At 40.9% G+C, this 13,590-nt stretch overlaps 1 protein-coding gene across 1 annotated transcript in view; it reads right to left on the bottom strand.

Annotated features, from left to right (window-relative positions):
- Positions 1-12,834, bottom strand: part of CTTNBP2 (cortactin binding protein 2) — a 170,514-nt gene extending 157,680 nt beyond the window's left edge. The window contains exon 1 of the mRNA XM_083366677.1: positions 12,675-12,834. Within this exon, the coding sequence (XP_083222803.1) occupies positions 12,675-12,737 (63 nt within the window). The 5' untranslated portion in view covers positions 12,738-12,834. The remainder of the gene's footprint in view (positions 1-12,674) is intronic.
- Positions 12,835-13,590: the final 756 nt, after the last annotated feature.

The raw sequence follows: 13,590 nt of genomic DNA, 5'->3' as shown, positions 1-13,590 counted from the left end.
TTTTTCCCCTGGTATATATTTCAGGGTAAAGTTAAAACAATTAAAATATTGCGCCCAGCAGACTTGTTTGGGAGAGAGTTTGCGGGGAGTTTTCAGTACTTCTAAGTTTTTGTGATCAGTCCAAACCTCAAAAGGCACCTTGCTTCCCTCTAGGAAATGATGCCAAGTCAGTTAAGCCCACCGGATTGCAAAGGCTTCTTTCTTCCAGACAGCCCATCTCGGTTCTGTGTCAGTGAGTTTTTTTTTATTGAAAAGTTTTACAATACATTTTATCTTTAGCAAAACAAAACCCCTCCCAACCCCCTCCCCTCCCACCCTCTTCCCACTCCCCAACCCTCCACAAACCCTCCCTCTCTTTCCCCTCCCCCCCTGACTTCCCAGAGCTGAGTACAGGGTATAAAAATACAAACATTCATAATCTAACTTATGCAAACAATCCTAAACTATTTAAACTATCGCACTTTAATTCATATAGATAAACTCCAAACGTATATATATCATATCAATAATTATTCAAATGCAAAATAATACTTTTTAGTCCCATATTTGCTCTGTAGTATCTCTCTGTTGCAAATAGTCTTTCAGGTGCACTAAGATCTTTACCATATCCTCGAAATTAAAAACTTTACAGTCCATTCTTCTGTAATCAGTAATTCTACCTTTTTACTAGAAATCTTACTGCCATAGTTAAATTCAACATCCATTTAATATCCACCACAATAATATCAATAATACCCAATAAAAACAATCACAGACAAAACAATTTTATATCAATAATTAAAAACTATTCTCCTTTCCAACTGGGCTTTAAATTTCCATACTAAAATCAAGTTTATAAACCTTTCCTCCTCCTAATATATTATACAGCTTGAAGTACCATACATTACTTTCCAAACTTAAAATTTTTTTATATAGTTACATCATTCTTATATTTTCTATTACATATTTCATTATTGCCCATAAAGATATTACAAGTTAACTTTCATCTATAATTTTTCCCAAACTCGCACCAGAGCATATCACAAAGTATATACCTGGAACACAATCCACCTTCTTATCACACCATAAATATGCATACCAACCAAATAGCAAATCATAACCTAGAAAATGTCAGTAAGCACTACTACAAATCTTCCCAATTAAATTTTTATAATTATCTTAAAATTAAAGCAACATAAAATATCAACACATAGTTATTTTATAAGGGTGAAAAGTATATCCCCAAATATTTAGCCCTTCTAACAATTTCAATTCCCATAATCTTTATTACATTATTATCTCCTTCAGTTATGCAACTAAGTCTTCAGGCTTGGCTCATTCGTCTAGAAGCAGCACGCCTCTTCCAATTTCTGGCCTCCTCCAGTGATACTGAAATTTGATCCACTCCTGTAACTTTCTCATCTGTCTGCATTATTCCTTCAGCACCTTGTAGATTCTCTCTGTGTTGTTGAGACTCTCTCTCACCTTTCTTCTTTGTAGATTCCAAAAGTGGTATGGGGACTGCTTTTAAAACATTACTGTAGAAATTGCGTGCCTGAATCACCGTAGTAAGACGATGCCTCGTACCTTCATAGGTCACCACCATACCCACTGGTATCTGCCATCTAAACTTGATATCACGTCGTCTCAATTCTTGTGTCAAAAAAGCAAATTCCTTCCTTTTTCTTAAAATTCTTGGAGGGATCTCTTTTAAAATCAAAACTTTTTGCTCAGCAATTACAAAATCAATGTTATATGAGGCCTGACTAACTTCATTTCTAATCATTCTCTTTGTAAAATAAACCACATCTCTGGGTAATTTCCTTTGTCTTGCAATCCAAGAATTCACACGAAAAATTTTATCTATATCTTCCATTATTTCATCTGCTGGTCGTCCCAGCACCCCTTCTAGAGCCTCAGAAACCATTTTCTTCAAATTTTCTTTAGGATTTTCTTTTAAGCCTCTAATCCTTAAAGCAAACTCCATCTGATAATACTGTGTCGAGGTCAAATCACAATCAATTTTCTCTACCACATTTTCAGTTTCTGTCATTTTTGCTTCCAATCTAATATCATTTTGACTGAGATCTTCCACTCTTTCATCCAAATTCTCAATACATATAGCCATGCCTTGCAATGCAGATAAAATGTCTGCTCTCAGTTCTGTTAATTTCTCTGTAATCTTTTCATCCATAACCTTAGCTAGTTTTTCTGTTAACTTCTCCTCCAACTTTTTGTCCATTATCTCAACAAATTGTTGCAGTTGCTTTTCCATAGTCTCTTGCAGCACATTCTGCAAATCTTTTACTGTAAGGGCTGATGCAATTATGGGTGCAGGGGACAATAAAGCTTGCAGCGAAGACTGCTGCACCAGAGCAGGAACTTTAGAAGATATAGCCGCCATTTTCACCCACTATTGTTTGCTATGCACTTCCACTTACAAGCTCAGCAAAGTCCATTGAGTTAAAGATCAAAAGACCATCTTCACCAAAATCTCCTGTATCGCTCTGCCTGCGTCCTCGTTCTCCAAAGTTCTTTCTTGCTAGCAGGGATGGTTGCAAACGCCCTGTTCTGCTCCAAAACACCCGGAGCAGAGGCGCCTCGCATTACGGAGCATGCCCAGGCTTCGGGGGTGCTCAATCCTTCGGCCGCCAAAACTTTAAGTTCTGGCAGCCCCAGAGAGCTCTACCCCTACCTGGGCGCTCACCTCTTCTCCCGAGGGGGCTTCCGAGCCGCCAAAACAGCTGATTGGTGCTGTTTTCGGCGGCTCTACGGAGTCGCGAGGCTGACAGCCGAAGAATGGCTGCCTCCGGCGACGCCTTGCCATCCAGAAGTCATCAGTGAGTTTTTTTGACATGTAAGCACAGGGTTGTAATTCTCCTTTAGGGTTTTTTTGTAGTAGGACTGCCCCCACAGTCACATTGCTGGCATCAGCTTGAATGGTAAACTGCTCCTCAGAATGAGGGTGCTTAAGAACTGGTTTGGTGGCAAACAGTCTTTTTAAATTCTCAAAAGCAGCTTGGTACTCTAACAACCAGCACAGGGGTTCACCTGGTTGTGGCTTACCCCCATCTTTACCAGTTTTGAATAGTTATGTGATGGGCAAAGCAATCTCAGCAAATGAGGAGATAAATTGGCAGTAGAAATTAGCAAATCCCAGAAAGCTTTGGAGTTGCTTTCAAGTTAGTGGGGGCTGCCATTCAATCACGGCTTTTACTTTAGCTGGGTCCATTTCTATTCCTTCACTGGTGATCCTGTAACCCAGGTAATCCAAACATGCCTGATGGAATTCGCATTTTGAGAATTTTGCATAGAGCTTTGCATTTAGCAGTTTTTTGAGTACTTCTCATACTAAAATTGTATGTTCTGCCATAGTCTCTGTACAGATTAAGATGTCATCAAGATAAACCAAAACCCCTTTATATAAATGATCATGCAGCACGTGGTTGATCAGCTGCATGAACACAGCAGGAGCTCCTTGTAATCCAAAAGGCATGACTTTGAACTGATAACTACCAAGGGGGCTGTTAAAGGCAGTTTTCCATTTGTCACCTTTTCTTATTCTCATGCGATAACATGCCTCTCATAGGTCTAATTTGGTAAAAACTCACCCTTTTCCCAGGGGGGCTAACATGTCCTTCATTAATGGGAGAGGGTACATTTTCCACGCTGACCGCGTTCAGACCTTTAAAATCAATGAAGAGTCTAAGTGATCTATCTTTTTTCTCCTTAAAAAGTACAGGGGCGGCCACTTGGGATTTTGCAGGTTCAATGAAGCCCCTTACCAAATTTTTATCTATGTACTCTCTCAGTTCATTTACTTCGAGAGGGGTCGTTACATACATATACAATTTTGTCAATTTTGCTCCTGGCAGGATATAAATAGCACAGTCAGGGGTTCTATTGTGTGTGGGGGGGTAGGACATCACATTCTGTCTCACTAAACACTTCAGCCAAATCTCGGTATTTGCTGGGAATGAGAGGCACTCCTGGCAGAGGATCTGCTGCTGTTTTTAGAGTTTCAGATGGCTGCATTGAGATCCCACTGGTGGCACTAGAGGGGTTGGGGGGTGACGGCCCTATGGGTAACCTCAGGGTTCTCATCCCCTTCTGCTACCAGTTTAGAGGTTTCCACTTGTCCAGCCAAGCTAATCCCAAAATCACTGCTTCAGTCATTTTTGGGGCCACCATGAATCAAATAAATTCCCAATGCTCCCCCACCTCTAGCCGCACAGGCTCCATTAGGTGGGTGACTAAAGCTCCACCCATTAAATATCCATCTGCCTGTTTGAACCTCATGGGGGAAGAAAGCTTTTTTGCTCTGATGCCCAATTTGAGGATGGTAGTGAGGCTGATCAGGCATTGTGAACACCCAGTCTATTAACACATATAAATCCATTTGGGTGCCTGTCTTAGGGACTAAGAGCTTAGCAGAGAGGGGAAAAGGTGGAACAGGCTGACTCACCATCGGGTCGTTCTCTCCATTATTGCTGTCATATGGACCGTTTGAAGTGGCAGCTTCGGTCAGGGCCTTGGCCTTTTCTTGAGTACAGAGGTGACTTACTTGAGTGGCTTGCTCCTGGTTAATCCAGCTTAATTTTTCTCTGGTAGAGTGCAAGCTTCCTTTTTGTTTCTATGGTGTAGTTGAAGTGCTTTTTTGCTGAGGGAAAGGAACTGGACAAACAGTGGCTCGGTGGCCCGGTTGGCCACATCTAAAACACTTGATTGGTGATCCAGTTGATGCCCTTGGAATTCCAGTCATCCCAGTTGGTGAGGTTTGTCGGGGAAGCTGGCGCCTCATTGTATCTGGCTTCGGTCCAGTTCCAGGAGTCGGTGGCTTTTTGTAGCAGTTCAGCTCGATGTCTAAATACATGGTCAAGCAATACCAATCATGGAGTTGATCAGGGATCCCCCTATAGATCCATGCCTGGAATAGGTTTGGATCTAGACCAGACTTGAAATGATGAATTAGCGATTGCTCAGGCCACTGCACAATCCTGCCAGCCACCCTCCGGAATTCATGCACAAATTCCTTGGCTGGTCGACCCCTCTGTTTCACTTCATGGATGCCCTTCTCAGCTTGCAAGGGCATGGAACCATCCTCGAACCTGGCCCTTAACTCTTGGACAAACAGATTGTAGTCCCATAGCTCAGGTGCTTGTTCGTTATACAAGCCATTCACCCTCTCTAGGTTTGCCGCTATCACATCAACCATAGTGGCAAGGTCTGGATAGGCGTTGGCATTCCTGTTCATGTGGGAGCGCACTTGATTTAAAAAGAAAGCTTTTGTTCTGTTCAGTTTGTCGCAACATTGACAGTTAGCTTTTGACTGATTTGTGGCTCTGCAGCTACTATAATACTGGAGGTATTTCAGCCTTTGATAAAAATATATATGGCTATTAATATTTTCTGTACTATTACAGATCAGTTTTAGTTGTTACATCATTTTATGTGATATAGTATATTAAATTCAGAGAAGCAATCAGTATTTGCTAAAATTATATATAGTTTCTTAATAACCAGATGCCTCCTGGTGACTCCATTGCCAAACCTTACAGACATACACACAAATGCATCAGCAATTTATGACAATATATCTGCACTCATCTGACATTTAAGTCCTGCCTATGCTATTGGTATTGGACAGGGGTTATAACTGAGATGGCAGATTATGATAATCTTTGAAAATCTCTCACTCAGTAGCTTATTCATGTTTGCTCAATAGCAACTTTAGCTTCAAGGAGTTTATTGCAATCATGCATGTACATAGATGATGACATGAGTTTTCTTTACATAGCATCCAGAGTTTACTAGTATAAAGAGGTCTGGGTCAAGCCTTTTAATATGCTACATTAATGACAGATTGCACATTAGAAATCTGCATCAACATAGCCATTTCAGATGCGCAAAGAGTCTGCTTATCCATAAGAAACTAAAGCTACCAAATCTGGGCTGTAGAATCCAGACAACTGAATGACAGCAAAGAGAGTTTTCCTATTTTCTTTGTTTCCATCTTGTTATTATCTAGAGTAGGGCAAGATTATTGCAAAATCTCTTCAAAGTCTATTCTGTTACCCTCAATTTCAGAACAATAGATATCAGTTGCTTAAGGGAAAGAAAATTAAAGTTATTCATTTCTTCTTCATTCAAATTTATTCTTTGGGGGATATTATTTTTACCTAGTGCTCTCCACCAAGATCTTTAACAAATCATTTCCAAGATATCAGAAGTGGTAAAATAAAAGAAGCTGACTTGAAATGGTCAAAATAGGTGGTAGATAAAGTTCTTGAAAAGGAATGTAGGTGCATTTATAATAGCTTTTATTTCCTCTGGGAAGCTCTGTTCCTGCTCTTGAACATCATTAAAAACTCACTTGTGTTGGGGGTGGGGAGAGGGGGAATCAAAAGTATGTTTGCAGCAAACACTGTGCCAATGTAACACAATGATAACATCTGTGCCAGAATCAGCCTGCCCAGAAACTCCTAAGTATGTTAAAAATTTAGCATAGTAAGGTCTTCATAAGAAATCTTGAGAATCCTATATATAATTCTAGTAGGTTTTAGAAGAAAAATCTGATGAAAATGCTCAGTTAGACATTTTTATACTTCTGCTGGTTCTATTTACATATTAAATAGGTACATTCTCAAGGTCACTGAACACTTTAGATTGGCTATTAACAGCCTTGTGGTATCTTGTTATATTCACAATTAAGTAGAAAAGGGGAGTTTTCTTCCTGCACCACAGTCATTTTTAAGAACATCAAAAAAGACATTGTACACTCAGTCAAATTAAAGGTCTGTCAAACTCAGTATTTCGGTAGATGCTGATGTTTCCCATCTACAATTTCTGATAGCTGAACTCAGGTATATGCATACAATATTCATATGGAACCATTAACTATAGCCCCAAATGCATTTCAGTGCATTCTAACCTGAATTGCATTGGTTAGATTGGGAATAATAGCTGCAGTCAATGTATTAGTTTTGAAACAAGTACTTATGGTTTTTATGTGATATTTACATATATGCAAGAACATGTCTGGTGGTGATTTAAATGAAAATCCGATCTGAGTTGCAAAAACCTGGATGAGCACCAGTTGGCAGGCTGATAACCACATATTTACAGAATATAACCTTTTGGTAGTTATTTACAAGTATTAAAATAAATTATAAATGGGATACATAACCCAATAATCTTCCTACCAAAGTCTTGCCAATGCAATTCTGTTCAGTGTGAGCTTACAAACTACATATAAAGCCCCTGTTGCTAGTTGACCTAATTAGGCATTTCAAAGCAAAGAGTAAAATCAAAATAGCACATCTGCTTTTCCATGGTGCAACTTTATAATGAATCCAAAATAGAGGTCAGCTATGTTCCAAGTCTGCATGTTGCTTCAAATATACTGTAATATACTACCAAAGTGTCAAGGCCACCTTTCATAAAACCAAGATGTATTATATACAAAGTCTGTTAACTGTACATGTAATGGTACAGTTGGTACATAATGGAGGAGGCAATGAGATCACGATATTTTTGTTATTTTATTTTAAAAAGAATGAAAAATCTTGACTACTCCCTGCTGGTTCCTCTATGGCCCATGATTAGGGATTGTGTGCATTTTATTGCAAGATTCACATGTGCAAAACTTGTGTTCAAATAAACCATGAAACATTATCCAGAGTTCCCTAGTGAAACAAAGTGTACAAGTGCCATGAAAAAAAGCTGGTTTACCACAACTTTTTTTTTTTGCAAAGGACAACTGTAGGATAGCATACTGTATGTTAATATATGTTCTCAGGTCAGTATCCCTGTTTCTCAAATTTGGCACCCTGAATTTCCATGCTCTTCACTTCCCAGAATCCTCCATGCTGGCTGAGGAATTCTGGGAGTTGAAGTCCACTTATCTTGAAGTTGCCAAGGTTGAGAAACATTGCCTTAAAAACTTGATCTCTGATCTTTCTGAAGCAAGAATTTGCTGGAAATAGTTGCCATCAGATGTGATGTCACTCCTAAAACCAGTTTCAAAGGGAATTAGACCAATTAATTCAAGAAAGACAATAATTGACCATAATCTACATGGCTGTGTGCCTTCACCTGAATTACAAACAATATAAAATATCAACTATTAGTGAATGTCAGTCAGAGTACCATCATTTTCCAGTTAACTGACTACTAGGAAACACGGCACATAGGACCAGAAACCCCCTTCTTATATTTCTACAGTAAAACCCTCCATATTCTGGGATTTAGAATATGTCTAGAATTCACTGCAATACAATCAGATTCCATGAGAAGGCACCATATGTGAGTCTGTAAAATAAGGATTCCCAAGAGGAGATTTGAAAAAAAATGCAGTTCACAGATCTGTACTGTTTCCCAAAAAGTTAAAATCCAGAAGCACCTGCATTAACTTAATAGTGAATTAATTTAATGTAAACTCATTAGCATCAATTGAAAATGCCTATGACTACAGAAAGCAGTAGCTCTGTTATGTAATATAATGACTGAAATAATCCTTGAGTTACAGCTCACAAATAGCTTGAAGCAGATTATTATATTCTTAATACACAATAGAAACCAAGATAAACAAGCTTCTTGAAAAATCTGTAGCACATACCGGTAGCACCATCGCTATATATGTATAGTTGCATGCACATTTTTTGAAACAAATTTCACATGGAGGGTAGGTGGAATTAGCATGAGTCAAGAACTTTCCTATGCAATGGAGCAATAATTAGCATGGCTGTTACTCAAGAAAAGTGACTTCATGAATCATATGAAGGTAGTCCTATCAGCGCCAGCCAGTATTGTATGGCCAAGGACCAACAATGTAAATGATAAAACCTCTGAAACACCAAAGGTTGCTCACCTCATGTAAAAATCAAAATCTGTCTTGTAGGAAATCCAGTTACTACCATATCTCCTTATGGTCCAACTCCACTCTACTGCAGATTTCCTAATGTCTTGTAGAAAGGCATCAGGAAGGCATCCAACCTGCGTTCCTTTTCAGTAGGCAGAATGTGAAACCTGTGCCTAGCTGAATGTCAACCTTTAGGACAATTTCTGGAGATGCCTCTCTGAAAAGTTGTCTTAGAGCTTCCTGTAGGTGTGAGGGGTGAATCATGTCAACTGCTTTCATGTTTTTCCCTTGTCAGTATTACCATGGCAACAAAACAGATATTAAGGTTTGCAACCCCCTCACTCCCCCAACTAAGCTTTGCTTAGTTCAGGAAAACATAGATTGGGAAGAATTTTGGCTTCATTCCCAAATACCTCTATTAAAGAAATTTCCTCTTCACTCCTCTCCCAGCCATAAATTTCCTGCTGAAATTCAAAGGCAGAGCTATTTTTTCATAATATTCTATACATTTTTTCCAGCAAAAGCCTGCCAACACTGTTGCTAAAATTTACTGGGTTCTGTTTTGTTTTTCCTTTATTAATATGTTCTGAAGCAGAATAAAACATTGAGGGCTGACAATTCAAAATGGCATTCTTATCACAAAACTTTAATAACAAAAGAAGGGTGCTGTCCAACAATTGTTATTCCCCAATTTATAACATGATGTTACCAGATTTTGGGGTCTGTAAAAACCAAGCCAAATTTCTGTTCAGTTGAAAGTCCAATGGTGGAAAGATAACTAAATTGCAAATTAATTTGAGACCTGGCCAACAATGCAAAATATACCTATTAATAAAGAAACCAGCTTTTCTTCATTATAAAATACCAGTAACTGTTTTATAGCCCAATCATAATGAGATACAATCTCCACTCATAGCAATGAGGCTTAGTCCAAGATTTGTGCACCCCACAAGTTTTTTAAAATGCCATTATGGTTGAGGCTGGATCTCTTTTTATATTAATTTAAAGGCACCAGTTATAAGAATGAAAAGTATCCCCTGAGCAACCTTTTAGTAGGGGAACTGCTTATAAATAGCCTTCCAGGGACGCAATCTAATGATACCTGGCTGCTAAATTCCTCATTCTTTGGCTCCAGAGGATGGTAAGCTTCTCCAGAACAGATCAGAAGGGTTATACTTGGATGGTGTGGATGGGTGCAGGGGCAGGAAAATTCTCTTGTACAAGTAGAAATCAATTTCCATACCTTGATTTCCTATATAAAGTATGTTTCTACTTTCATAAAAGGTAAGTTAAACGTTCCCCCGCAAGTGCGTGCAAGTCGTTTCCGACTCTAGGGGCCAGTGCTCATCTCTGTTTCAAAGCCAAAGAGCCAGTGCTTGTCCAAGGATGTCTCCGTGGTCATGTGGCCGGCATGACTAGATGCCAAAGGCGCACGGAACACTGTTACCTTCCCACCGTAGTGGTCCCTATTTTTCTACTTGCATTTTTACGTGCTTTCGAACTGCTAAGTTGGCAGAAGCTGGGACAAGTAACAGGCGCTCACTCTGTTATGCGGCACTCGGGATTCAACCCGCCAAACTGCTGACCTTCTGATCGACAAGCTCAGCATCCTAACCGACTGAGCATTGCTAATGTCATCTACATATATATTTAATTCATTCTGCAGTATGGAAAGGGACCTTAGTTTAATTCTAGGACACTTTGATCCCAAGTTCAATTATCAGCATTTCCACATAAGACTAAAAAAAAAAGTTCTATGTGAAAACTAATCCTGCAGACAATAAGCAGTGATAGGTCAGGTAAACTAGACTAGATGGATCATTTCCCACTTTTCCTAAATACTGTACTTGAATATTTATTTTATGAAGCTTGTCTCACTTTACGCAGGAACAATTGATTCAGCTGGGTAACTATTGCCATCCCAGAATCTATTCAGCAGATCAGCATTATTTCAAGTAGTTTAAATGATTTTAATCAAAATATGTGTATTGTAAAACTAAATAAATAGTGAATTATATTAAAAAACTTAAAACCAGGATTTCTTTTATATCATTCCCAGAAATTATTTTTTCAAACAATATTGTGGATTCCACATTTCAATTTAGTTTCTCAAATTCATGCCTATAGTATGAATGAATAAATTATATACACACATCCTGATGTTCCCCTGCTTTGTGCAAGAAATACTAGTGTGACCTACTTTTTTTTTTTACTGTTTTTCTGATTATCTTAATCATTGCCCTAGAGATTTTGTCTAAAGGTCAAGCTCTATAACCATCTTCTCATCAGATTTCCTCAACATTCTCCCCCCTCTTATCCAGGTGTCTTGAGCAAGATTTCCAGACCACACAGGAATCTGGGAATCTGGTTTCCAACACAACTGAAGAGAGCCAGACTGTGATAGACTGCCCTGAAGTTATTTTATTTTTGCTTTAATTACTGAAAAGAGAAGAACCAAATGGAACAAATGCAATAATAATTCCAAAGAACAACCTTAATGGAGGGATAAAGCCTCATTTTTATGCTACTTTCCCTCAAAGAGTGCTAGTGGATAAGTAGCACATGCTGCTCAGCTGACAAGAAGGTTTTGATTTACAGCTTTCAGGGGAATAATCAAATCATGGATTTTTCTCTGCAGTTCCACAGAATCACCACCAGATTAAATCAGCTAAACAAGTGAACTAGAAATTGACTGAAAAATTATATAATTATTAAGAGCATGCCTATAACATTGGGGATGGGTGAACAGGTATTGGATGGGAAAGACTTCCAAACTGAATATTTGATGAAGTGACAAAGCCTAAAATTATCTGTATTTGGGGGGATTGTGAAAGAGTTTGTATTTGCATGAGAGAAAGCCTCTAGCAAAGATATAAAAAACGTAAGATCATTCCAGCTCTGCCACTTTGAAATGTGTGCCTGTCGTTATATATGGGGAAACGAAAAACGGGAGAGCCCGAGAAAGCTGATTGATTCCACGTCTGTCTTCAGTAAGAGCCCTCTCTCCTATTAAGCATATCTTTTCCAACTTGGAGCGATCCTCATTCGAAAAAGCTAGGAATTCAAAGGCAACGAACGCCGCGCTCCAAAATCTGGGAGGCTTCGCACAATATCCCAGACTTGACGGGGCGGGAAAGGCAACTCGAATGGGAAGCTGGAGATCAACCCTAGAAAGGACTGTAGCGCCAGCTCCTTGAGATACTCCAATAACCCATACACCCCGGCGGCAATGCAGGTTGTGGACGTACACAACACCGTCCCACTGGAAAGTACGAGGTCCCATTGGCAGACCTACACAGAGAGCAGCAGAGAAACAATGGGGAGCTACCTGGGAGAAACAGCCCCGGGTCTAACCTCTTCTGAGGAGACTCACCGATCGCCCTTAGATCGAAAGACTCCCGAAGCAGGGTCCTATTTCAGGTACCCGCCCATATTTCCCCAAGCGCGCTACCTATTCCCCACGCGTTACAGTGCCCGAGGGCGGCTCTGAGCAGCGTCCCGCTCCCATCCTCTCTCCTGCTGAGATCAAAGCCGAGGGGGGAGCAATCCTGCAACTGCGGACCACCGCTCAGCGTTCTCCGAGGCTTCCCCTCCCCAGTGCGAAGGAAGCAGAACGTCCTCCGGGGACGGAGCATGCTAAGCGGCGCGCTGGCTACCTCAACCCCTTCTGGGCCCCGCGCACCTTCCCTCGCTCCCTGCGCTCTGCCTTCCCAGCTCCTCACGCCGGGTGCCAAGCCCCCCTCCGGACACCGCCTCCCGCCTCTTCCAAGCCTGCCCTGCCTCGGCACTTCGGTCGGGCTCGGCCGACCGGGAAGAAGGACGTTTCTTCGCCTACCACTGCCGTTGGATCCTCACGGCCGCCGGAGCCGGGCTCCCCTCTCTTTCCCTCCGTCGCCATTTTCCCACTGGCAGAGCGAGCCCCGACTCCGGGCAGAGGAGAACGGCGCCGAGCCCAGCGAACGGCGGCCCCCGCAGCAGCAACAGTAGCGGCACCCTCCGCCGCCGCTTAACTCCTTCGGCTCCAGCGCGGAGCGCCTCCCTCCGGCCCCGAGCTCGGAGCTGCAGTCCGGGAGGTGGAGCCGTTGATGTGTATTTTCCGTCCTGGTGTTTTTTCACTACTGCTTTATTTTGAAATGGCCTCTTGCATGTCGGATAATATTATCCCCATGTCGGATGTTGTGAGCTTATGTTACATATCACCTTGAGCAGAAGGACTTAAAAAGCAGCTACGAAACGGAAGACTGTGGGGCTGGCATGGTTAAATCGTTGCAAAACAATGCTGACATTAACACTTGCCAGTCGGTGTCTTGGTGCATCCATTCAGAACCATTGGGCGCCAACGGCTGCTGTCCTGATTATGCGTGTGCAGCCTATCATAAACCAAGGGACTTGTTTATCTCACTAGCTTTGTTTCCCTTATATATTAGCTGGTGGACTACCATTCGCTGGTCAGGCACCACAGTAGAAACCAGTTGGATCTTTCTAAGTAAATAGTGCCTCAACTTCTTGACCTATGTTTCCTGTCCTACATCTATTTTGTTGTACCTCAGACTTAAAAAATGTTTTTAAATGGTGTCATGGAAATCAGAAACATCACTTTTACTTAGCCTTCCCCTCCCCCTCTCCTCCTTTCCTTTCCTTTCTTTTCCTTATACAAACAACAAATGTAGGCATTCAGAACCCTCCATTTTCTGTTTGGAACATAAGGGTCCCATGGTTATACTATTTCAGCCTCATGCTAAACAAGGATG

Source organism: Vipera ursinii, assembly GCF_947247035.1.
Source record: "Vipera ursinii genome assembly, chromosome: 6".
Classification (NCBI taxonomy): domain Eukaryota; kingdom Metazoa; phylum Chordata; class Lepidosauria; order Squamata; family Viperidae; genus Vipera; species Vipera ursinii.
This window is presented reverse-complemented; position numbering and strand designations above follow the sequence as displayed.